The sequence below is a fragment of the Melospiza georgiana genome, chromosome 5, assembly GCF_028018845.1.
Source record: "Melospiza georgiana isolate bMelGeo1 chromosome 5, bMelGeo1.pri, whole genome shotgun sequence".
NCBI classification, from domain to species: domain Eukaryota; kingdom Metazoa; phylum Chordata; class Aves; order Passeriformes; family Passerellidae; genus Melospiza; species Melospiza georgiana.
The window spans coordinates 27702230-27729784 of record NC_080434.1 but is presented as its reverse complement, the minus strand read 5'-3'; the positions used below and the strand labels follow the sequence as shown (position 1 = coordinate 27729784).

The window sequence follows — 27555 nt, the reverse complement described above, 5'->3', positions numbered from 1 at the left end:
ACTAATGAAAAAAAAACCAACCCCTATTTCAAAGTTCTTGGAATTTAGTATTTCACTCCCTCACAGAGGTTTTAATTAAGAGCCTAACAAACTGACCTTTAACAAAGTATAATTCTTGCCTTCTGCAGTCTCCACCATCCATGACTCAAGACAAAATCCCATGTTGCCTGATAGGAAGTGATATAGCCCAGGATCCACAAGCACAAGAAATCAGCAGGCACACAAATGCCGAAAAAAAAAGCATCAGCAGAGACTCCAAGTGACTTTGCTGAATTATTACAGTTTTCCTAACAGTCTGAAAAATCCCTAAGCACAAAACTTAAATTTAAGCTGCAGACACAACTTGGGGCTGCACAGAGAATGCTTTTAGTGGGATGAGCTGACTTTGGTACCTCAGTAAGACCAAAGTGCAAATTGATCTACACAGATGCACATGCTGGACTATGATACTTTGTCAATATTAAAAAACACAACACAGATGCACAAAGTTTACAAGCAAAAGATTCCACAAAGAGTACTGAAGATCAGTATTTGGAAATTTATGTTCTAGTTTAAACAGTACTAAATAAGTATTAAAATTCATGCAACTACAAAACTCAAAGAACTCTAGGAGTTTTGTGTCTGTAAGGGAACTCATGATTTAGATCACAGCATGCAAACAGGTCACCTGCTAGTGAACATGGTCCTGAAAGTAACCTTGTCCTCTGTGTTAATTTTTCACGTGATTTGGTAACATCCAAATGGTGAGGCAGCACTGGAGTGATGATCTGGCTTCTCACCTGAGGCCAAGCTGCAAAATGATTTATCAGACTCACAGAAGGACATCAGCTAGCACTCAAGGACCTCAAGTAACAGCAGCTGCTGGGGTAGCAGTATGAGCAGCTTAGCTTCCAGGATCAAAGTCCAGTCAATGACGAAGCACATTGCTTTGCCCACTCAATAACCATCATCTCTTCTAGACCAATTGCCGACATAGGCCCAGAGTACTCTGAGCTGCTGGTGCTTCCTGGGAGCATCAGAAAATGAGGATTCAGGTCCTTGGAGCTCCAACAAGCCTCCAGACATCCCTGGGAAAGCCACAGGCCCCTGCTGCCAGGCTTCTCATGCTGCACTTGCTCCAAACGCCTTCAGACAGCAATCCTTGGAGAGTCCAGAGGACTCTAAAACTTGTGTGAGAAACAGGGGACAAGCCAGAGCTTCCCACATCTCTGTGCTTGGCTGCTCCTGGTGCCAGTGAGGGGCAGGAATCCTGTCTGCAAAGCACCACGCATGTAAAGCACAGCTGTGCCCCTGCCCTGCACCTGTGGGTGACATTAACCTGTGGGATCTCAGCACAGCAGTCCTGATGCGCAGAGTCACCGAGACAACCCTTGGGGGGCTTGGAGGTCCTGGAATGTTGCCAGAAGTGTCTGGTGGCTGGACTTTGATCCTGCAGGGAGACGACACCTGTATGAGGATGGGAGGATCTCACTGGGATAAATGGTGAAGGGATAGGTTAATTATAGTGTGAAACACAGGTTTTAGAATTTCAGTACAGGGGGGTCTAGAGAAACAAGATGGAGGAATTGGGGCGTGTCCTGTCCTTCTTCTTCTTGGCCTCCATCTTCTGTGGTGATGGTGGCACTTTGGGATTGGTTCTTACTAAAAGTGCATTTGTCAATAAGGGTGAAAGGTACTGGGGAAAATAGGTAAATATCTTATACGTAGTTTTGGGTATAAAGATAAGTGACCGCCCCGAGGGCTCTCAGTGTGCTCATGGCTGGCTGCTGTGCAGACCTCTGCCGGGCCAAGAGAAAATCTTGTAGATAAAAACCAATAAACACTGAAGACTGAGAAAAAACCTGAAGACTCCTTTCGTTCTTTGGAGCGCGGGCTGTCCCAAGGCCATCCCGAGCCTTTCCAGGCCATCAAAAACAGCCGAGAACGGGACATTAACCCACCGAGGCACAGCAAGGTCACCTGTTTCAGTTCCCTGGTAACACAGACGCCCTCCCCCATTACACTGCACACCAAGAGGAAAAGCTCAGCTTTCCTTTAGAATCCAACCAATGCACAGAATGAGGGTTTATCCACTACATAAAGCTCAGAACAATTAGCAAATACAATGCAATCACTTAAAGCTAATCACACAACTTGGCTGTATGTGCACATTTCCCACTAAAAGGTATTAATTTAAACCCTCTTCTGATTTTTGTTGACCATGAAACATTCCTCTGAGTGCACAGGCATAGGCACCACTAATCATTTCATGGCCACTGACTCCAGCACAAAAAACTCCCACACAGAAGAGTGGTGTGGGCTTTGTGCTGTACAGGAGAGGGTTTCTCTCCTGTAAATTAACTTTGTCAGCTCACCAAATTTTTTCTTAAAGAAGGAAAAATTTTAAGTATTAAATCATCTAATGACTTAGAGAATGAACAGAATGTTTTCAAAATGCAAATTGAAGGCATCTGTATTTTAATTACAGCACCAAAACTGCAAGATACTTGTCTCCACACACATTTTTCCATTCATCCTCAGAGATGGCTGCATACAGAGTATTAGTTTCCTAGTATAAACCTACTCCCACGTACATTCCCAAAATAATTTGCATGTATTACCAATAAACAAACACGCACACAAGTTTTCAGGCCGCCCACAGACACGAGAGACAAAAAGAGGACTTGTCCCTTTTGCTTTTGGGATAGGAACTAAAATTGCTTCAACTTTTAATACAGGGAAAAAATGCAAGAGCAGCATGAGTTTCGGCACCATACATTTAACACAATGTTCAGTTGACAAAATCCTTTAAAATGTGCAAACAGATCCTGTTGCTACATAGCTGATTTCCCATATGAAAGCTAACAAAGGCTAAACAGAACCTTAGCTACAATACACTTTTCTGTGCTACACTCAATGAGCTCAGTTGTGTTGTTGTCAGCCTATAAAACTGACTTTTATACTGAGTCACTAAGAGGATACAGATGACAAACAGCTCCATTACAGAAGGATGACAAATTCTTGCCTTGAGAAGCAGCAGTGACATGACGACAGCAACAACGCTCACTTCATCTCTGCACAAAATACAGCTGGCACTTCTACTTCACATCTGCACTGTGATACCTCCACCACAGCTAGTCTGAGTCTTCATTTTCATTTCATTGCCCAAAGACCAGTGCTATGGTATGAAATGTCCTGATTTTCCAAAAATACCCTTTTTTTGGTCATGAATCCTTGGCATTAGATGTTCAGTAGGAAGTCTCTGTAGCCACATGCTTGTTAGCAAGGAGGGGCAGGGGTGGGGGATAAATACACTTGGGCTATCCTAAAACACATTCAAAACCCCATTCTCAGAATTGAAAACAAGCAAAACAAAAAAGTCTACCTGATTCTCAGGGATGCTCCAGGTAAATACTGAACTCAGCTCAAAAGTAAGTACAAATTACTTTTTTACTTGACTCCCCGGAAAGGTGGTGTTACAAACATTTTGGGAAATGGAGTGCACGCTTAACTTGGGCATGAAGGACGAGCATCCCCAGGGTCAGCATTATCAGACAGATTAAGGCGTCACATAAACCAGGACATATGGAGAATTCTCTTAATTTCCAACAGACACAAGATTTTTAGTCCACTCCAGACTTGCAATACTAATAAATAGGTTTCTTTCAATATTTTGAACATACAAAAAAGGGACTTTGAGGAGAGACAGTGAGAAACTTTCCAAATCTGATTGATTCAAGATTGGGGTGAGTGTTAAACCGCAGAGATACCACACTGGCTGTCTTTGCATAACAATCCCTTGCTGCCCATGGCTTTCACAATCAAGCTTTGGAGTCTACTTCCTATTTCTCACACTTTTACAATTTATTATAACTTGGCACATCAGTGAACACAACTACATTTGTGCCTGATACTTAGACAGTTGAAAATCCAGAACAACAGACATTACCATCTATTTGCCCTTCCGAAAAGCCATGATAGGAGGCAATTTGAAAAGTGATACTGGGATTAACAGAACATATGGAATAAATACACTAGGCTGACTGGATGTGGAAACAAAATTCTTTTGTTTTGGAAAACATGCTTAAAACTAAGTCCAATTATTAACTCAAGACTGCAACGTCCACCACTGAACCACGTCCCTAAGCATCACATCTGTAAATCTGTGAAATACCTCCAGATAAGGTTGATTCCGCTACTTCCCTCCCACAAGGAAGTCCCAATGCTTGACAACCCCTTCAGTGAAACAGTTTTTCCCAATATCTAATCTGAATCTCTGCTGGTGCAACTTGGGGCCATTTCCTCTCATCCTGTCACTTGTTACCTGCAATAAGGTCCCCACCCAGCTTCCCTTTCTCCAGGCTCAACCACCCCCAGCCTCCCTCAGAGCGGGGCTCCAGCCCCTTCCCAGCCCCACTGCCCTGCCTGGGCTCGCTCCAGCCCCTCTGTGACTTTCTGTAGTGAGGGGCCCAGAGCAGGACACAGCACTCAGGGGATGGTGCCCCCAGGTCCAGGGGGACAATCCCTGCCCTGCTCCTGCTGGCCACACTGCTGCTGATCCAGGCCAGGATGCCACTGGCCTTCTGGGCCACCTGGGCACAGCTGGCTCGTGTCCAGCCACTGTTGAGCACCCCAGGTCCTTTTCTGCAGGGAAGTCTGCCAGCCACTCTGCTGGCAAACCCACAGTGCCACATGGGGTTGTTATGATCCAAGAGCAGGACGTGGCACTTCCTTGCCCTGAGGAATTCTGCTTTACACTGGCAAATAAAATACACATCCTTTTCCTATGCTGCCTGGGGGTGAATGAAAAAATTATGAACCACCATATTAACAAATTAAACCTTTTTTTTTCCCCCTTAAATTGAATCATTAATCACCTTCAGCTTCTGTTCTGGCAGAACAGATGTGGCCATTTGTCACTGAGGACAAACTGCAAAGGTTTTTGATAAGGAGTAGAATATCCTACCTGGAACAACCTCAAAAAGGAACTTTCCTGGACTTTCTTCATTGCAGGGATGCTCAATTACTCTGTTGCCAGGCAGAAAGATGGTACCCTAAAGAAAAAAAGTAACAACAAACATGGAATTAAAACTGCTACCTACTTTGACAGACTAATGCCTCTTCTTTTTGGACTGGGTTAAACATGAATTTTTCACTGTAAACACCTGAGCAGCTAATTTCCAAAGTGAGATTGAGGAGGGGTTATCCCAAAAGCCAACATCACAGATCACTTTAATTAACTGAGGCATTTGAAAACAGCTTTAAGTTTTTTTAATCTCTTGGGTATTTGATACCATGCAGAGTTTTGTACTTATCACATGTACTGATCCCACTGTTCTGCAGGGGAAAATCAAGACTTAAAAGCAAGGGGTACTGAAGAGGTAGGAAGTTGCATATGTGAGGCAGGTGAATTCACCAGCCAGGTCTCTTGGCTGAAGCCAAAGGGGGTGTGGATAGACGAGGACCCTCAGTTTGTGGGGTGCACACACCCAGTTCCTGCTCTGGACCCTTTTCCCATAGCACCCCACGGAGGAAATACAGAGAAAACATGGACTGCAGTGTGCCAGGCTGCTGGTTCTAAGCCACAGCAGGCACAAAGAGAGTCCTGTCCAAAGATGTGCTTGCTACAAGCAGAGAGATGTCAGAAAATCTCTGTGATGGGCATTGAAAGCCTTTATTACAACTTTACTACCTTGAGAGAAGTGGAGAATTTTAGCTGTGCATACTTCTAGTAACATCCAAAGACAAAAACAACTCCTGTAACCCTCACAACATTTCTGGGGCTGTGTTGAAGACACAGCTTATTCCCTCTCCTTTGGTCTGCTCACACCTGGCATGGATAGACCACGCCTTTCCTCTGAGAGGTCTTTTTCATTTTTAGAATCTACAGCTCCTCCTAGTACCATTTCAACCCCCAACAGCAAGCACTCCTCAGTGAAATTATGCTGGGATGGCTGTCCAGGGATAAATTTTCAGAGCAGCATCCTAGGAATTGTATTAGGTACAAACTCTCCACCATTGTTAACAGGAGATAACATCCACTTAGTAATATTCTCCAATTATGGCACAATGGGGCCCCCATCTCCAAAGTAAACAACTTACATAACTTACACATCTTAAACACAGAATACATCAAGTAAGGTCCTTATCCCTTGACGAATCATTGAGTCCAACATGCGGCACTATTTTCCATGGTAGTTTTAACCAAATGCCTAAATATGTCAGACCCCTCATTTAAACAGCCCTAAAGATATCCCTGTACATGAAAACCATCAATTTTGTTACCCAGTATTCATTGTTATGACCTGGAGTCTTTATTACAAGCAGAACCATTTACAATTATTGGGAAGTCTAGACAGTTTTCTCACAAAGGAATTCTTACAAAATGACAGGAAAGAGCCACCTGAAAGAACAGGGAACAAATGTTTCACAAAATAAGTATTTGTTCCAGCTGGTGCGGAGTCTGGGCTCTGTACCAAGTCGTCAGTGCTGTGTGCCAGCAAGAACAGTGTCATCACAGGAAGGGAAAGAGAGAGTGCACAGCGATTTCGTCAGAACATACAGAATCACCTCCATGAAACACTGTGATGCTTGCTGCTGTTGAAAGCAGATTTCATCAGAACATACAGAATCACCCCTATGAAGCAGTGTGATGCTTGCTGCTGCTGCAGGCCGATGAAGCAGATTTCATCAGAACATACAGAATCACTCCCAGGAAACACTGTGATGCTTGCTGCTGCTGAAAGCAGATGATGCAGATTTTGTCAGAATATACAGATCACCTCTATGAAACACTGCGATGCTTGCTGCTGCTGAAGGCAGATGAAGCAGCACAGCTTTCTGCTGAGGTGGAACAAGCAGCAGGTATTAGCAGTCGTGGGCTAATACCTTCCTTCATTCCTGCCACAAGCAGCAGCCCTTAACAGATGTCACACTCCAAAGTCTTCTGTGAAATACCTTATCAGGCCATCAAAATATCATAAACAAAAATGATTATGTGAACAGGAAAACATAAGTCACAGTGCATTTCAAATTCTCATATTAACACCCAAAGAAAAACCAGGAAATAACAGGAATACATTTTTCCTGAGACTTATGGGAGACCAGGAATAAGAATCTCTAAAAGGCATTTTAAGCACATGCATTTTTGTCCTGTGTAACAGACCATTAATACTGGTATAAGACTTTATTTCCCTCTCTCAGATTGAGCTGGTTTTACCCAGAAGAAGCTCCACCCAGCACACTGGATGAGCAGATCACTCTTCATGCTGGAGTTTCACTGTCCTGAGAGCTTGCACCACTGAGGGCACACAACATATTCAAGCCAATCACAGTTCTTGCTACTCAATTAAACAAAAATACAAAATTAACGAGACCTAGCCTACAGCACTGTAGACTAAAATCAATTCATGAAACAGTAAATGAAAACTGCATTGAATTTGCTGTCAACTCACTAGCAACAGGCACACTGCAGGCTCAGTACAGTGTGATGTTTTCTGATTCTTTGATGCAAAACTCTTACCATTTACAGGGAGCTCTCCTAATGATGGATTTTTGAGAACACAGAAACAAAAGTGTTTTATTTATAACACCTGCGCCTTCATTTCATAGATGAAACCTATTCCATCTACTAAAATGTAAACCCTAAAGCCACACACAACAGCTAAGTTAATATGAAGAAAAACCAGACTGTAACACCATACAGAACGCTGCCATAGTTTATAAAGCAAATGTCCTCAAGTGGTGTTTTTATTTCACTATTTCCAGAACTATTATTGCAAGCATCAATGCACATGAAACACTTCAATATACATATGTGAGGGGTTTTTTTAAATTAAAAAAAAGTAGTTTTGTTTGTGCAACATGCACCTGGGTGCCCAACTCCAGTGGAGAAAGCGTTAAGAGAGCAACTGCAGCTCTCTCACTTCCCATTCTGTCTGCTTTCACACCCATCTGTCTGCCTTCACCACACAGCAACACTTCCCCCCTGCCAAGCTTTGTAGCTGTCTGCATCACTGCACTGAGGCTGTCTGGAGTGTCCCTTTGCTGAGTTTCTTGATGCCCAGGGAACATATCTGTACTGTAAAAAGCTCCAGCTGTGGGGTATCTGATACAAACGGGGTCCCCAGATCGCTGTTGGTCCCCTTTGCTCAATTGCATTTCTGGGTCCTTAAGGTGCAGCATTAGGCCCATCCTTACAGCCCGGAGAGTCCCATGAGTATGGACTATCAGTTTGTGGCAAAGCTTCAACAAATTCAAGCTCTGCTTTCTGCCTTGAGTAGCTAATTCCAGGGGGAAGTCGGAGAAAAGCAACCAGATGAAAAGCCTTAGACACCTAACAAGACAGTGATTTGCATACAAAAGAGGAAGGTGATTTCCAGAGGAAACACACGTTTAACTTGGCTGTCAGTGCCATGTGTGCATGCAAATGTTCCACCATGAGGCAGCTTCACATTGCTTCACATCAAAGTCTTCAGATCATTCAAAATATTTAAAAAATCGCAACCCAAGACTGCAGATTGGAGCAGATTAATATTTTGCTTTCAAAAAAGAAAAACGACAAAACCAAACCAGCATGGTGCCAGCAGGAATCAAGACATAAAGACATACACTCCATATAGAAATACAGGAAAAAGGGAAGTAGGAGAAAGATGTGGCCCTGACCCAAGTCCCTCCTGGCTCCCATTGGCATTCTGTTTGCAGGCTCTGCCTCCACCAAATCAGCAGTGTTTTGCAGAGCTCCTGCTGCAGTATGCCCGAGTTATTTTTCCATTTCCAACACTTCTGTCCTTACCAGGGCAGTTCTGCTTCTCTAGCTGAGCATTCAGGATGACTCACAGCATGCAGGAGAAATCTGGAATGCTCAAGAAGCATTGGACTTTTCCCTAACAGAATAACAAGCCCATTTTCAAAGGAAATTCTCACACACACATTTTTCTATAGCACACTGTTGCTTCAAACCAAAGATCTCCTAAACAGCAGAGCAGCACATTTGCTAAAACCAAAAATCTGCATAAATTAAGCGTTTAACTTGACAAAAAAAAAATCTGCTCTCTTAAGTAAATGCTTGACAAAACACTGTAGTGCAGCAAGAATGACATCAATCTACTTTGGATTAGTCTCACAGCATGATACAGTCTTGCTCAAATAAACGTTTTATCCCATGCTGGTGCCTGAAAACATTTTCAGCACCATTCAGCAGCTGAACTTCAGGAGGAAGCACGGAAGAGGAGACAGGATGGCCACTGCACAAGTGCTTCATGAGGAGCAGCTGACAGATGGTGCTTCTGTTTGCACGCTCCGTGTGACACCCTGCACCAGGGAAGTGACCCTGTGCCTCCTGCTGGCTCTGCTCCACCACCCTTCCCTAGGTGCATCTCCCCTGCCTTATTTCAACTCGGTTTTCTGAAGCAGACTTGCCACCTTGCCCAGGAGATACCAAGTTTTGCCCAAGAAAGTCTATGATACAAGGAATTGCAATGCTTTGAAGATGCTGACTGGCAGATGTGAAGACAAATACATGATGTTAAATATCTCTGGATGGATTTTACTCAAAAAGCAAATAGAGACATGAGGCAATTAAGCGCTTTCTTGCCAAAATAATGTTTTCAGGTTTTATCCTTCTCTGGGGCTATTTGGTTGCTGTAGTTTGTCCTGCTACCCCTTAAAAAAGGATGAGAAGTACACAGTACTAGCAAATGTATAAGACGTTCTTCTTGTCCTTCCAGTTTGATTATTTATTATTTTATTTATTTTATTTATTTATATATTATTTAAAGATCACTGAACTCTACTTTGACTTTCAAGTTAGGTGCTTTTTATTTACATATCTGTTTTTTGCGGTTTCATGGAAAACTCATCACATCAGCTCTCAGAGAATCAGGATAATCATCAGCCAGGGAAGAGGCAGCTGATGGAGGGGATGAAGAGGCAGAAGGAATCTTTGGGTATTTGTGTCTTCTGTATGACTCACAGCCACATCCAACACAACAGTGTTCTTTGGCTTCTTTTGCCACTGTTGCTGTTTCTGCAAAGTCTGGACTGTCAAACTTTGGAACAACAGGGGACTTAAGCTCAGATGGCATCTTAAACTGAAAAATGCCATCTAAAAGAATGAAAAATATTACTTTTAAACTGAAAAATACTACTTTTAGTGAATAATCCTCTGAACATCACTCGTATTTACAAGGTCACCACCAGAAAGGAGTCTACTGTATTTCAGAGAGAAGGCTGTTAATCAATGTAAATTAAAGAAAACACATGACATGTGTATACAGACGTGCACACCTGTGAATTCAAAAATAAGTGATGCATAGCAAAGAAGGAGAAAGAACATGCAAGCTATCAGCTATTTATAAATTCTTGTGCCTCCCATTGCTGTTTCTGCTCTTAAGCTACCACAAAAACAGCTCTCAGGTCCAAGGGAGCCCTTTGCACTGCCAAGAGCCCAGAGACAGAAATCCACTCATACTGAGGTCAGTAATGAATGAAACCTGCACTATGCTCACCACAAGCAGTTTGACTGCAGTGGTTTTTAAAAACTCAACTTTACTTCCACCATTACAATTCATTTCCAGGATCCCAATGAAATCACTTGCTGCAAAAGGGCACAGCAACTCTGAAAGCCAGCCCTTTCATCTGACTGCCTACACAGAAATATCTGTATTTCAAACTGGGCCTGAGCAAGTTCTCCAGCTGGCTCCAAACCCTGGGTCAGTGCAGATTTTTTTAATTTTTATCACAAGAATGGATTTTTATACTATTAAAGGAACTAAAGCACTGGAGGAAGCATATTTACTGCAGGAGGTGATACACTCCTTGGCTTGTAGTTACTGCAGCCATTTACAGTTTTGCAATATGTACAAGGAGAAAACAATGGCTGGGGATGACGTTACAGATTTTAGGGGGTAACATGCCAGGAATGAAGCAAAGAAAGAGAAAGCACAAAAAAAAAAACCCCCAAACCAGGGTTGGTTGGATGAAATTAAGCCATTACACAGCATACATTTTTCTGGCATAAATACTGTGCATTTGACATTTTCTTGTCCCACTACGTTAACGCATTTTTAGAGTTTGTTTCTGTTGAAGAATGAGAACTATTGTTTAGTTCTCAGAAACTCTGCAAACAGGAGCCTAGAGAGATCTTTTTTTTCCTTTACTTAAAGCAATGTTCAAACCTACCTGATAGCTTAATACTAAATAAAAAAAAAAGGTAAATTCCTTCCCATGGTGGTGAATAGCATCTCTACCATTTGCCTGATAGGGAGCACCAAAACATTTATTCTGACATGATAGACAGAACTGACAGTTTTATTACTATGTGATTACAGTTTCTTTAATGCTTTTTCTCCTTCTCTCCTGCCAGACATTTCACTTCATGGCTGAGTGCTTCTCTGCTTGAGAGAAACTTCTTTCCTCAAGAATGAAGCAATTCTGGCTTGAGCAGCCACCAGGCAAAAAACTCCCTTATTTGTCCCATAAGAGAAAGCAAGCCCATGCCAAGTTAAGCTATTGACAGCACAAAAAATTAAGTTTGCCCAAACCCAGAGACTGGATCCATACTGCATGCCTATGGTTTCGATTTCTCTAGTAAGGGCAAGAGAGAAGAAACAGCTGGGATAAGACTGAGCTCCGGTAAGAGAAGACGACAGATCACAGGGTTCAGGGGCAGGAGGTGCCCTCCTGTGGATCCCACTCTGCAGTTTCCATATTAATCACTGAAATGTCCCTTGGTACTTTCCAAAGGCTGAGGAAAAAATAAGATGCATAAATAAATTCAGAGAGTGTAATGAGTTTAAGAACTCATGAACACAAGCTGAGAGCATCATTACATGCATACATGGAAGTTCTGATAAAATTTGGCTTCACATGGTCATTAAATTTTTATCAACATACAAAAACGGAACTGGGTACTACTGAATTTTTAGGTATTTTTATTACAGAAAAAAATACTTTCAATAGCTCTGGTCAGCTTTTAATTAGATAAAATTCGATTTTTCCAAGATAAAAAGCCAATAAGGCACCAGAACACAAAGGACCAAGTCCTGCTTTACAGATCTCTTGTGCAAAGGAAATTTACCAACTTCCAGTCCTGAGAACATCTAGATCAAAACAATGCAATTATTCCCCAAAAGGATAATATTTGACAAGAAGAAAAGTTCAGTTATAATCTCTCATTTATCTACAAAGCTCTCCAGTGACAGATACAGCAACACTGTGGCCTATTTAGAAGTCTGGTTGACCTGAGCTCCCTGTGAGACATTCCTGCAGGGCAAAGGAGTCCAGGAAGGCTGGACATTTTTCAGGGAGGAAATCTTAAAGATGCAGAAGCAGGCTGTCCCCATGTGCCAAAAGAGAAGCTGATGAAGAAGACATGGGTGAACAGAGAGCTTTGGCAGAGAGGGAAAATGAAGGAGAGTTTATGATCTTTGGAAGCAGGGGCAGGCAACTCAGGAGGAGCACGAGGATGTGGTGAGATTATGCAGAGAGTAAATTGGAAGGCCCAAAACTCAACTAAAACTTAATCTGGCTACTGCTGAAGAAGACAAATGATTGTATAAATGAAGTAAAAATGATTGTATAAATACATTAGCAACAAAGGAGGGCTAAGGAAAACCTCCACCCTTTACTGGATGTGGGGTAAAACGCGGTGACAAAGGATGAAGAAAAGGCTGATCTACTCAATCCCTTCTCTGGGAACAGAACCAGCCAGCATGGATTTATAACAGGCAGATCAGCTAACTTGGTTTGCCTCTACCACACGGAAACCCCCTTAATGTGTGAGGAAAGGGCTGTGGATGCTTATCTAAGACATTAACAAAACCTTTGACACAGTTTCCCACCACATTCTCCTGCAGAAACTGGCTGCTCCTCCCTTGGATGGGGGCACACTCTGCTGTGGTTAAAAAGCTGCCTGGATGGCTGGGCACAGAGAAGGGTGTAAATGGGGTTAAATCTGGCTGGCAGATGGCTACAAGTGGTGTTATCTGCTGGAGAGTAGGAAGACTCTGAAGAGGGATGTCAACAGGCTGGATCCATGAGACAAGGCCAACTCTATGTTTTTTCCAGGAAATCTACATATGGCCAACTATACCACCTAGGACAAATAATTTCCATAACCCATTTCAGCAAAGGTTGAAGTTGTTGCAGATTTCCTAAAAATTACACATAAAGTGCAACTTTTACAGCATAAAAAAGGTGGCACAGAGAGATATGGAAATGGGACCACCAAAATTCCACCAGAACTGGTTTTTCTCCTGTGCAAATACTCTTGTCAGCTTTTGTCTAGCAAGAACATCCCAGGGAAATCTGCCTAACTTATCTAATCTATTATCTTGCAGTTTTTTATGGGAAGAAAAAAAATCAAGTTTCACATGGAAAAATTTCAGATGTTAATGGCAAGGGTTATGTATTGGTTTTGCAAGGTTTTTTAATTACATTATGCCTGTTGCTTTAACATCTATAGACATTGTTTATATTTAATCTATACAGTAAATTTTCTATGAGCACAGCTTATAAAGTGCACTACACACTACAAGCACCACAATCACACAGAATTAACAGTTCATTTAGCTTTCTGGCATTTGTGTAGGGTACACTGTTGGTACTTGTTTAAGGGATTACATTAAGTAGCAGTGATTCTATCTCAGGGGGAGACTGGGGTCACGTCTTTTGTGCTATCCACATAGAATAGGTGCCACCTAAACAAACAGCACAACTGAAACTCTGATTCTCTGATTACAAACTACTTCTCCTGCAGTACCATTTGGGTGCAGCAGCTATTTCCACGTTTTACTTTTAGTTCAGCATCTTCGTTTGCTTCATTCACTCTGTGATACTGTTTCCAATTTGAAACAGGACTTCTTGGATAGTTTCATTTTTATAACTGGTCAGAATCACATACTTTTACAGCTTTTGTATGAGACATAGCTTTCATTATTAGTCTTATTAGTGTATTAGTAACATGTTTTTTGAGGACAAGGCTTAAATTACAAGCTACGTAAGAAAAGGTGCCAGACAATCCCCAATTTAAATAGCTACAAAATCAAGGCAGAGTTTAGGAGGAGCTGGTTTAGGTCAAGTCAAGTACCAGTGACTCAGTTCAGCTGAGCAGAATGCAGGCACATTTCTGCAATTCTGCTTGCACAAGTTAGGGTGAGGGGTTTTTGTGTGCACGTGGTTTCTTCATAATCTCCAACTGGTACAATGCTCATTCAGAACTATTTCAAGCTGGGGCAAGTGGTTGACATCAGTTCAACTCCATGAACTGATGTGCATCACAAAACCAACCTAGGGTAAGGCAACAACCACTCAAGGACCACCACAAACAATTCCTCTCAGTGCCTGCTTAATTGACCTATTGTTTCCCCTTGGATATCTCTTCTGACAGTTCGCTACTCCAGGAGGAATTTACCAGGTGCACAATTAAAATACCAAAGTCATAGGATAACAGATATCTATATTGAAAATATAACCATGGGGAAAAAAGGCTACTTTTCTTTTATCTCAGCAGTTTGGCTGTAAGGACACTATGGGAGACCACGCCAAAGCTGAGCTATAGAGCTGCTCCCTCTGTATGTAAAAGTTTCCAGAAAGACTTGCTCCTGCACCTTACCAGGGTCTGTAGGGAGGCTGGCCTTTTTAATTAGAGGTATCTTTTAAAAATAGCCAATATTTTTCAAGACTATGCTGTCTCAAAATAGCACTTACTTCACTGAGAATAAATAAGACTCTCATAATCTAGATTTTTAAACTGTTCTCTGAGTAACACCACCGAAGGTATTTTACAACATTTTGTACACGTAGAGCAAGAACAACTGGGTGTACTTGGGCTTACTACAGCTTTTTAAAATATAGAGACTTAAATATCAAACCATCATTTATCTGCTTTTCCACAGGACAGTGTGACAAGCTTTCTGCAGAACTGTTGAGGGGGGTCTATCTTGCAGAGTGCCAGACAGTCTGGAATAAAAATGGATTCAGGGTGACTGGAGGCCAGCATTATTAGCTGCACTCCAGCAGCTGCTCTGTTCCAACAGTATTAATATAAATACCTTAGATTCCATGTTGCTATTTTAATAAGTTATCAAAATATAAGTGACCATGAAGGCCTTCATGGTCTGCAGGAGAAACTACAGAAGCCTTTACAAAAGCAGGAGGACAAAATACTGTTTATGGAAGAGGAGAAACCAAGCAGTGTTTACACAGCAGGTGAACAGAAACAAAGCTCCAGGTTTTCTGGCAAACACAGGGATATTTTGGCCACTGAACTGCTCCCTGCCTGGAGTTATTGTTGAAAAGAGGCCTTTCTTCCAACTATTAAGAAAAAGTAGTTCATACCAGTCATCTGCTGTCAACACTTTGGAATCTGCTTTTTTTGAGAGACAGCTCCAGACGGTTTAAGCATTTCTAGATGCACATTTATTTCTGTTGCACATTCACTTTCTCCAAAGTGAAAACACAGGGCAAACATGTCAAATAAGTCAGCCCACCAATATGCAAGTAAAAACTTTACTCTGGAGCTGAAACAGAAGTGGCCCCATTTTCTGGCATGCTCACAGCTACAGAAAATAGTGACTCCAGCTGGAGCTGGGATCATCATGGGAAACCCAGGTACCCATGAATTAGGACGTGACAAGAAAAAGAAGGGTGTCTCAAGTTTATAGTAGTTTGTGAAAACTACCACACTGTTTTATCTCATGGGACAAAACATAACTGAGCCAAAAGCAAAACAGAAAAACTTCTGAATTCTAACATCCACTTAAGTCACTGGTTTGAGGATGCTTTCACAAGCTGCTTTCTGAAGCCAGAACACACAACGAAGGTAACCAATGACATTTCATTACTATTTTTAAAGGGTACAATTTTACAATGCCAGTGATTCCACCAATGACTGTTACTGATCGCGTTCCCAACTTTGCCCATGTACCTCACAAATCTCTACACAGCTTTCTCCCTTGCTATTCTACCTCCTTACCCACTGCTTTGACTCTTTCTAGCTCCTTTCTGCCCTTCTACAACATCAGAGAGCTTCAGTCTGATCATTGCATAGCTTAGGAGTATTGTTTACTGAGCCAGAAAAGTCTTCCACATCCACAGTAAATCAAAGTCAATCGAGGACCTACAGAGCAAGCATCCAGTATGCTTCTGGATGGAAAAAAAAAAAGACAGGAAAAAACACCCTGCTGGGGTTTCTCAGAAGAGAAGGTTCTGGGGAGACCTTCTAGGAGCCTTGCAGTACCTAAAGAGATTATATAAGAGGTATGGAGAAAGACTTCTGAATACTTTTCCCACCTGCTGCAGAAAAACCTCCACCAACCTGTCTTAATGCACTCAAAGGCTTTCTCTCACACACATGGAAACATAACATCCTGGTACATTCTTGGTTTATTCTGAGAAACATCATCTTCCATTTAGAAAATCCAGAGCAACTACTTTCTCATTAACCTAACAACATAACATGAGGATGGGCATCCTTTGACTCCCAACAAAACACGCTCTCCCCGTGGCTTTGGACAAAAGGCCCATGTCCTTTTGGCTCTGCTGCACAAAAGCCACATTTAAGATTTAATGGCTCCTTCACTGGTTTGCCTGACTTCTAATTAAAATACCAGAGCAACACCAGAGCTGCTCCACTCAGAAGCATTTGCTACATGATATCTCAGAGTGCCTGAGATACGGGAAATCTTAGCAAAGGAAAGTGACAACATTAATTACACTTTTTCTGTTAAATACAGAACAGTTCATTAAAAGCTTTAACAGGTGGCAGGTTTGGCAGCTCTATTGTATGCAGGCTCTAGACAGATTTATCATGCCTTTCATTTTAAAACATTTATGTGAACGCATTTGCTGAGATAAATTATCTTGTTCACAAAAGCATCCTGATCAAGGCTGCTGTTTGAAGTGTTACATCAATCAAATCATGTTGTAAAAATGTTAGCATCAATTTTGACAAACAGCATCTCATATTTATAGTTTTGGTGCTCTCTCCATTAGTTTCCCTTCCAAGTTAAGTATTTTGTACGTTTTAGATCTACAACAGTGAAGGAAGTGCTGAACACAAACTGGCTGAGTCATTCAGCATGGCTGGACGGATACCCCGGGGAAAGCAGACAGCAGGCACACTGCTGCTGTCTCATAGCAACCCAAAAAAGACATCTAGACTCACAGGCAACTTTTGGGAGGTTCATGAGGGATTGAAATTAAGGGCTGCTTTCATGGAAAGGCAAGGTTTCAGCCATTCCAAGGTTTCTCATTAGGCAGTTGTCCTCAGAAGCATTTGTCTGAAGGGGAAGGAATTACACTGCTGTGGTTTCCACTTTGTTGAGAAACTTTTTTGTGTAGGCACTCAGATGCACAAAAGCCAGGGTCTCACATCCCAGGCCCCATCCCTCCAGCTAAGAACTTTTCACAAAGACTTGTTATTCAGCCCAACAAACATTTAAATACATATACTACAAAAATCCAGTCCAACTGAGAGTGCCGCTAAGCAACAGCCTAAACTTAAAGGACAGAAGACTTTCAGATTAAGTTTCTGCCTGCATCAGCAGAGGCGTCTGGAGTGAGACTTAGAGCTATGCTGAATGAAGCAAATTATCAAAATTTCTACTGCTATGATCCACTGTCAGAGCACCAATCAAGAAGTGGGAGTCCATGGAACACACTTAGCAAAACAAAGCAAGAAAGCTCTCCAGCCTGAGAGCTCCACTGAATTACAAGATGATAAACATACAGTCACCCAAACACAAACAGCAGCAAGTTCATTTGAAGCCACAGAATCCATCCTTTTCAGCAGGGTTTTCTTAAGCAACAAAAGTTTTTCCACTACTGTGAATTAGAAACTCATGTCTAAGCCACCTCCTTTTCCATCTCCTAAGAAGAGTTTGCATCAATGATTGCTCCAGATCTCTTTTCTCTTTTCTTTTTAAAGGAGAGAAGATCAACTGATGTAACAATATTCCAACTCTAGGGGGTTGAATAGGTTTTCATTTTGAAACACAAATGTGTACCACAATTTAACAACCTCCCTCTAAGGCTTCACTCCTGTTTACACAAAGATTTCAAGTTTTGAGTGCTAAGAAGAACTGAGGATAAAGAAAATTATTTTCGAACGCAAATGGCTTTATGATCTAAGAAAACCAGAGCAAGTACCAAAGCCTGTAAACATTCCTGTCCAACATTCAGTCCACAGTCCTTGTCACTGAGTTTCAGGGCCTTTTAACTGATACACACTTCTTTGGTACTACCTATTCCAGACTTCAGGCATTTCTGACCAAGATGCCTCTTAAATATGAGTGCCAGTCAAACAAATGACAGACACCACCAGCATTGAGGGATTCTCATCCTCTATTATTAAACTGAGAAGTTTAATAAAAAGTTAGATAAGTTACAGCATCTATCCAAAGGATAGATGTCTATCACAGTCTCATGTGATAGACACTGTCAGAATTTTGGGGCATCTGTCCTTCCTCATTATTAATATCATACAAGTATCAAGGGAATTGCAATCTCTCCTGGTCCCTGCTGCCTTGTGCAATGCCTTTGCTACAAACAGACATTTGAAAGTAAGACAGCAGATGTCAGAACAACAACCACCAAGCCCTTTTTGGCACTTAAACGTTTAAAAACTATTTCTCCCGTCCACAATAAACTCCTGAATTTGCTAATCTTAATTTCTTAAACACAACTACCCTCGTTCCCAGTGCAGAAAAAGGACTCATTTGATAAATCCAAGTTGTATAAAGGCACTGCCATTGACCTCCTGTATTCAAGTTTCTTGCACTAACCAGTACAGCACCATCTCGGTTTCTTCTCTACTCCACTGTGTTCTGTACAATTGTCACAAACTTCAGCTGTTAAAAGAGACAAATTATTTTTATGTCCTTTGCTGCTGATAGAGAATTAAGTGTCTTGCTTAAAGGCAGTCTGGCAAGATTGCTCTGAACACATTTTTACCTTGTTTGGTCTACTAAAAAAAACTTGGAATGGTTCTTGATGGAAGCTTGTATCAATGACTGCACAGAAAACAGGGTTCAACCCATTAAAAACTAGCTGAGCGCTGCCATCATAGAATTGGACTCAGCAGGCAGCAGGAGCTTCTTTTCCCACATCACTGACTGTCCAAGCTGGAAAGGGAATGAGAGCAGCTCCAGAAAGCCAGAGACACTTATGGAAATATTTTCAGACTGCCAACTGAAGAGTAAGGAGGATTTCAGGAATGCAGTTTGAGGTCATTCAGTTTTTCTCTACTACACAAGCCTGTCAAAGAACTAAGAAAGCCTCTTCCCCCAGCAACAAGTCATGTTGTACATGCTGCTTATTCAGCTGCAAATACAGCTTTTATCCCAGAGGTAATGGACTTAGAGAAGGCTATTCTTAAGCACTAATACGCTAAAAGGACTCAATTATTTTAATTTCAAGCCTAATGAGGCTCTCCTGTGAGCTATTCATTTTGCTACTTCCATGAGCCATGCACACTTGTACCACATCCAAGTAAATAAAAGGAAGGAAGAAAAAAGTCATCATGACTCGGCCCTGTTAATGGACACAGACCTCCTACAGTGCTGAAATTCCCTTTCAACAGCAAAACAGGAAGATCATCAAAAGCCCATCACCCGCACAAAGGTCAAGCTGTAGAAAAGGCTGATTATCACACAACTGCTTATCGTTCCTAATTGTTTGGAAAATTTTACAGCATTGAGACTGAGTGTGGGATGGAACAAACTTGAATTCTGGTTTTCTCAGGCCACTCATATTGACCTGATCATGATTAGTCTAATGCACAAGTGCTCCTATCTGACAAGATCAAGAGATTATGTGAGATTACAAGGAACAGCACCACTGTTACTCGTGTGTCACTTGGGGAATGAGCCCATGTGGGGATACACACTCACTGTACCTTCCCCTGTGGCCACCCAAGAACCTTTAAAAACACACAAGGGGTTTGGTTGCTAACCCCTGGAGGACAGAAAGCTATTTCTGGTCTTCGAAAGCAAGGTGGAAGACAGGCTTTATTTTGTGTGGGGAAGACAACCCTACTATTTTCTCAGTATCTGTGCACTTTCTATATTCTATTTCTCCATCTACCAAACAAATTTATTTAAGTCTTGGCTAAGTCAGGTAGTGATGATACGGCCTGTGCTGCTGCTAAAACTTCTTAAGGCTTTACTGAAAACACAAAACAAACGCAGGGAAAAAAAAATCAAATTAAGACACCATGATTCAGTGCTGCACTTCATGCTACTGACATCAAAATAAAACTTCCAATTCCCAAGTCACTCTTATTTGATTTGTGCCCCTCTAGCTCTGTCTGGCTGTTCCTTCATGTAATGCTGCTCCAGCACATAATGCACAGTGTGCTTCTAGATCCCTCCTCTCTCTTCTGCCATGACAAAATGGCTCTCTGAGCCTAATTTGATTTCCTGCTAGCTCAGTCCTGACACCTGAAATCCTTCAGCCCCTTTTTCTTTTCCTCGTGGCTGTTTACAACACAGAGGTGGCAGCCTGTGCAGGATGCCTGACAGACTGGAGAGCAGAGTGATGGCCAGTGGCAGAAATGCACCACCATTCCATCTCATCTCAGCTGCTCCACAAAGCCTGGAAACCTTTTTCTACTGATTTTGTTTCATCTCATTCCCACTCCCATCAATTTTCCCAGCAAAATAAACTATAATAAAGTTCTTTGCAAAGTCCTCAGACTCTAAAGCTACTACTACACAGCCACCATGTTCAGAAATGTCCATCTTATCAAGAAATAGTAAGAAGGAAATCCAAATGTCTGAAAGACCCCCTTTCAAGTCCAAGCCATTGCTGAAGCTCAAGTTCTTCTCTGCCAGCCAGCATGACAATCAGCTCAGCAGGCATTGAGCACTTACAGTTCAGTTTTATACAGAATCATTTCCACATGGTCACGTGCTTTCTTAAAACTAAGAATATTTTCATCGTTAATGACTTACTGAGGTATTTTAGTTATCTGCTGTACCATCAGGGCTGACATGATAAAGCAGTGAACTGTAGTTTTAGTTTTTAAACTTGTCTGAGAAAGGAGACACTTTTTTCCATACAGTCTGTTTTCACCTGAACACTGAAAACTTACCAACCAAGCCCTCAGAAGGTTACCCCAAATTTCATTTCCACATTCAGGTAAGTAATTTTAAGCAAGCAAAAAGCAATCTGACTCCCAATCTGAAGGCACAGGGTACTGAGGTAGTCTTTCACAAGTCAGTGTAAACATAGTAAGAAATGAAAATTAGCCTGTGAGAAAACATCAGCCTCTAGTGTGCAGCAGAAATGGAAGCAAAATCAAAATTGCCTTATAAAAGACAGCAGTTACCTACTAAAACCTATCTGGCAAAACCAGCAGTCAGCCTGCAAACTGTGAGTATTGTCTGAAACCCTCAGTTTTATCTCAGGTTACCCGACCAGAAGGGATCGGAGCTGGCCAAGTGCCTGCGCTGGCTTTGAGCAGGGCAGGGGGCTCACGGGGAAGAATGCTCCCCTTGTTTTTAGCACTTCCTGCCCATCACTTCCCTGTTATCTTAGGAATCCTGCCATGAGCCTCATCCCCACATCAAGGACATCCCTTCTACTCCACTGAGCTTCATTTCCTACTGAGGATGATGAATGGTGACAAGTCATCTCTAATTTATTGGGACTGTTATTCTCTCAATCCAGAACTGTTTGGAGCTGTCACCTGCTCACTCATTTTCTATGTGCTAGTAATATGGGACAAGGGAGACACTTCTGAAAAACTCATGCAGGTGCTAGTAAAAATCCTGTGGTTAATGGTTGGATTAAATTATTCCATTGAATTCTACAGGGGATGATATATTCCTTATAGAAATGTTTGGAGGTCATTAAACATTTCAGTATATTTCTAAGAAACTTCCAGTATAAAACAACAGTGAAATTTCTGTTCCATCATTTTAAGTGATAGACAATCTTTCCATAAAGGTTATGAAGAATTTTAAAGTTGGAATAAATGGCTAATAAATTTGAATGTTAATCTTTATTCCTCTCTCTAAGCAGAAACCAGGCCTCAGTTTCACAATCTGATAAAACAGCACAGCAGCAGTATTTGCCTACACAAAAATAGAAAAAATCCTGTGATGAGAAGTGCTAATACAAGTCTTAGGAAAAGAAGAAGTGGGCAGGTTTCTGCACCACACATGCTAACACCCCAAAGCCATGTCCCTTTTACTTCAGCGTAACATCAAAAGCATTTCTGCACAATACTCATTAACCTCTGTACATGCAAAGATGGGAAAATCTACAGGAACTGAACACCCATCAGTCTCTAATGTCACAGTGCTAATATCTATCAAACCATGCATGTGAGAAGAAGCTCGTTTTCATTTATGACATAGGCTTTGACTAGGAGAGCACATTTTTCCACAAATGAGTGGATACATTTGGCTAAGAAAGGGATCTGGCAGTGCTCCATTACATTCATGTGATTTTTGCCAGCCCATTCACCTCTTATGATACTGTCAGAGTCAGTCATTCAGCCACCAATAAAGTTAGGAGGCAAAACCAGAGCAGATGGGCCTCACCTGATGCTAAGTGACTTCATTCATCCCAGTGTTATTATGCAATTCCTACAGATGTCATCTCTTAGAAAAACACTTCACATAATTGCCCATATGCAAACACTCGATACATGTATTATTTCACTGTGTCACCAGCTCCCTCCATGAGACACTCTGTAAGGTCCAATGTAATTTACCATTACACTCTGTAGTAAAATATCATTTCTGATCTCAGAAAGTTACAAGAAGTCCTTCATTTTTACTGCCCCACAGCTGATGGTACAGGGCCCTTACTCATTTATTTCAAGACAGGGCAGTTAACGTTTCTTTCAAGAAATTAGAAATAATGAGTTAACAATAAGTTTTCTTTTCCATTAACCCCACACAAGGCCTAAGGTTCCCTCCTGCAGGTAAGTGAAGTAAGCAATGGAGACCAAAGAAACAACCATCAGACAGAAAAGTGCTCCAGTGAAGAACGACAAAACTTCAAAAGCCCATTCAGATTCCTGCCAGCTGTGCTTACATCCAACTTACTGCTAATTTAGAGAGAATGCAGAGAGCATCTTGCTCATCTTTAAAATGGTCACAGCTCTCCTCACAGGTGGCTGGCACATGACTGTCACCTCCAGCAGCCACCCTGTCATGCTGTGGAAGAGGGTATTACTATCCCAAGGCACTAACTCACCCCACTTGTTTCCCCCAGCTCTGGCACACTCCCTAACCAACTAAGAACACACTGAAGTCAACATAAAGTAGTCAACAAAGCACATCCAAGCTTTTAACATTCAGATCCACATACTCCTAAGCAAGTTTAGAAAGGCCATTTCCACCATGGTGATATCCTGGACAGCAAGAGCCAGGCTGCAATGAACAATTACCATTTTCACTGAGTCTTTATGTGACACACTGCCCCCATTCTCTGAGCCACAGGGAGCTCAACCCTTTTTGTCCCTTACAAAACACACTCCTTGGGTTTAAAATGACATTTTTCTTCTAGGAAGCTAACTGTAGTGTCCCTAAGTTCTTTCATGTGAATTTAAAAAAAGCTTTGCTCATTTTCACAGGGCTCATTAGGTTGCTTATGCATGCAAGAGCTGAATGCATGAAACTTCTCATTCCTTCTTCTGAAGGAATGTTTCCTCTACTTTACACAAAAAGGCAGGCCTCGAGTGACAATAACAACAAAAATGTAATTCCCAGAACTCACTATAAAGTACTGCTAAACCAAAAAAAAAAAAATCCAAGGATATTTATTTGTCTGTCTTGCTGAAGACAGCCTAGCATTTGCAATTCCTCCTGAAATGACATCCCAACCTAGGTTAAAAATCAGTGTCTCAGCTTTTATAATACCTGTGGCTTAAGTGACCCATTTTTTTCTATCTATGCATCTGACAGTTTTGAAGAGCTCTTACCTTGAGTTTTAGCAGCCCTGACAGAGTCCACAGCTTTTTCTTAAACAAAAATCATTGCCACATACAGTGCACAAATGTGTGAATCCTACTGTGCACATAATCTACAAATGGAACTAAATGAGTGATCATCAATTGCATTTAATCCTTTTTCTAATATTCTACAAGTCTCTCACAAACATCTGTTTTTTCAAAATATTAAATGCAATTGAATCTTCTTTCCAAATTGTATTTAAAATATTACCTCTACTTGATTTTAGTAATTTGGCAGTGCTTTTAAGCTAAAAAGTGTTTATTAAATTATCCGTACACTAAAACTAACTGTGGATAATTGAAAATACTTGAAAACCACAAGCCTAAGCTTTTCCTTTTGGGATACCAAATTCCTCCCCAGAAAAGACTGCACAAATCTTCATATATTTTGCATGTCAGAAAATAAGTAAAACTTTCTGAAACTACAGTTCAGAAACTCTGCTGTTCATCCAGATACCTGCCAGGATTTGGTAGGGCAGATAGTCATTTAAGGATGAACATTTGCCCAGATCTACACCCTTAGGCTTCCTGCCCTTTTGTTCTTTATGAACATTCCCAATACCCTCCAAACCCCAGCACTTTTTTTGGCACTTTGTCCTTCCACTCCACTTAACAGAAGGGTGGGAAGAATATGAAAGGACAGTGTTACCTGGAGTAATTATATGGTAAAACACAATTGTATTCTGAGCACACTTTGCATCACGCTGCAAGACTCAAAATGGGACTTGACACTAGAGCTACATGACAAAGGCATTCTAGTTTTTGCCACTCAGGACAAATGCAGGCATGAAAAGAGAACCACTCTCCTGACACTCACCTGAAACACAACTTTTTCCAGTGGTCAGTCCTCCAGTGCCTTTGCGGGTATGTGGGAAAAGCTGTAGGGATCTATTCTGACATTCACTCCCCGTTCTTATTTGTGTCACTTTTCCCCTTGGCTTTTATGCACACAAACAAGGCCAAAACCCAAAGCTTGCTTCTTGCCTACCTGGTTCCTAGAGCTTCTGTTCTTAAAGTATTTCTAGTCTTTTTACATATAAAATGGCTTGTCCCAAAAATTTGGGTTTTCTTCGAAAGGCTTCCCACAAAAACACTGGACTCATTCTGAAAGTAATACAAATGTGGATCTTCAAAGCATCATACTGGATCAGTTTCACTTCAGATGGGAAATCAAAAGAGACATCTTCAACACCCTTCCATTAAATCACTATCTTCAGCATTTTCTTTTCAGACAGTCCTTAACATGTGAGCTGCTCTCTTGAAGAAGCACAGCTTCATTCCTCCTCCCCAGCTCAACTTCACCACTGCCCAAAACCCAGCCAGACTCACAGGCAGTCTGAGCAAGGCAACCCTTTCTGAAAATCTCCCCCCTCTCCTCCATGCACTCCCCTGAATAAGGCAGGCAATAACAGCATTGCCTGCAATGTACTACTATTTGAAAGAAATGCAGCCATTTATGTCAGCTTTCCAAAATTTCAGACAGATAATTGTACCCTTAGACAGATAATTGTACCTCTTCCTGTAATGATTCAGATAGAGTGAACCCTACCTTCCTGCAACATCACCTTTTGGGTGCCCAGTCAGAGGCTGTCTCACAGTACTTACTTTTGCAGACATCTCTTTCTCTCCTCTCCCAGCCCTGACCATGGTATCTCCCAAAGCAGATCAGAGTTTTCCTCTCTGGAGGGACCTTCTACTACCTCAGTCCTGCTTGCACACACTGGTTGGATTATTAACTGTGTAAGCAGTTAATAGAGAAATCTATCATTGAACCTTCCTGCTGACTACACAGGCATTAGCAAACTCCACAAAGCACAGCAATTCTTTTCTGGATAGTATCCATTATTCACAGTCACCCTACATAAAAAGCCTTTATGCTCTTCCTGAATGTTTGCAGCGCGTTGGGGACCTGCTGGACGCAGCCCACTGGATAATTGACAGCAGGGCTGCCTTTAGCTGGTTTCATTCTGCAGCAACCTCATCTACCATTGCTGGTAATGCCATCAATTTGAGAGAAGCATGGGTATTATTCTAATAATAATTTTATTTTACTGTCTGCTTTAACATTATTTTTCTACTGTCAAATGTTCATTTAGAAGTGCCTACACAGCAAGATTTAGACATCATCCTGCAAAAAAGCATTTTTCTCCCTGTATCTTCCACAGAGTATATGTTCATGGGCTCTACTGTGAGCTGCTGAAGGTTTTAAAAACAACAGAGCTGAAGTGTTTTGTGGGAAAACACTACAAGCCAAATGCTGAACCTAAATGGTATTTGCAGATGCACACTGTGCTCACAAGGTAAGCCAAGCAGAATAATGCAAGCAAATAATTATCCTCTGAAGAAAACAAAGAATGTGAGGAATAGTGGTTAACAAATTAATAGAAGCCCTGCCAACATTTTAGATCTGGAAGTTTAGCTCTTCCTCCCCACACCTGCTGAGAAGCCCTGGTGCAGTTCTCCAGCCTCTCATTTAACACGCTCTTCCCTCGAGCTCTGGTTAAATTCCTTGAGCCCACACAGCACAGCTGAATTTTCTCCCACAGCCCCCTCTGACCACGTCACCCTCTCTCCCAAGGTCAAATGCTATATTCGTGTCCAAGCTACCACAGCACCACATTCAAGCCCCTGATCTGAAAGAGACTTTACATGCATGTAATTAACCTCTCTCTGAAATTATTCCTGCATGCACCCCCTGAACCCTGCCAGATCAGGTTTGTAAGCTACAAACCCAACTTGACTAGCTCACATTGAGCTACTGTATCCCCAAAGCACTTTTATTGCTGCAATGACAGTACTGGGCAGCATCTCCTCTGTCTCTGCACCAGGACTCCATTCCCAGCAGCAAAGAGATGGCAGCACAGGGTGATGGGAATCCATCATCCATGCCCTGTAAAAGGTCTCAGTCCTGATACATGGATGCTACCAGAGGAAGCCAAGGGCAACCAATACTTAAGGGCCCTTCACTCTTACCTGGCTCCTATTTCCCCAGCCCTGCTCCTCTCCCAAAGCACAGTGCAGTGAGACAGAGAAGGAGAGGAGCAGCAGCACACTGTGAGAGTTTGAACTGAAAAAAAGTAATATAAGTTGAAACAAAACTACAGAAGGGACACTGTCTAGCAGGCTACATATCAGTCAAGTACACCTCAGCAGTAGTACCTTCTTTTGGCAATCTGAGAGCTTTAAAAGGAATGATACAAGCTCACCTGTGGTGAACTCAAGATTTTCAAAGTAATAGAAGAGGGTCTGGAAAGCATCTTGCATTTCAAAGTCCTGTAGCATACTGGAGACAAACAACTGCTGATCCCTACACTAAACCCAAATCACACTGCTGCCACTACAGAGAACATGACACAGCTGCAACCATGCACCACTTCTGAGAGCTGCACTAAATGCCTCAGACTTAAGCATATTCAGGAAGATACTTGAGAAATATTAGAATATTTGAGAGAAATTATTATTATTTTTGTAAGTACAGCAAACATGAATCATTCAACTAATTAAACCCTTTTAACTTCTGAAACAGGTGATTTCAAACAGCAGTATTGGTTCTGCTGGTTTTATAACTCAGTTATATCCAGAGGCAGCAAACTGAGCAGGACCCAGCA

General features: G+C 41.7%; 1 protein-coding gene across 1 annotated transcript in view; it reads right to left on the bottom strand.

The window, feature by feature from the left end:
• Nucleotides 1–27555, bottom strand: part of ARHGAP24 (Rho GTPase activating protein 24) — a 183139-nt gene that overhangs the window by 113289 nt on the left and 42295 nt on the right. Inside the window, exon 3 of the mRNA XM_058024253.1 lies at nucleotides 4946–5033. Within this exon, the coding sequence (XP_057880236.1) occupies nucleotides 4946–5033 (88 nt within the window). The remainder of the gene's footprint in view (nucleotides 1–4945; nucleotides 5034–27555) is intronic.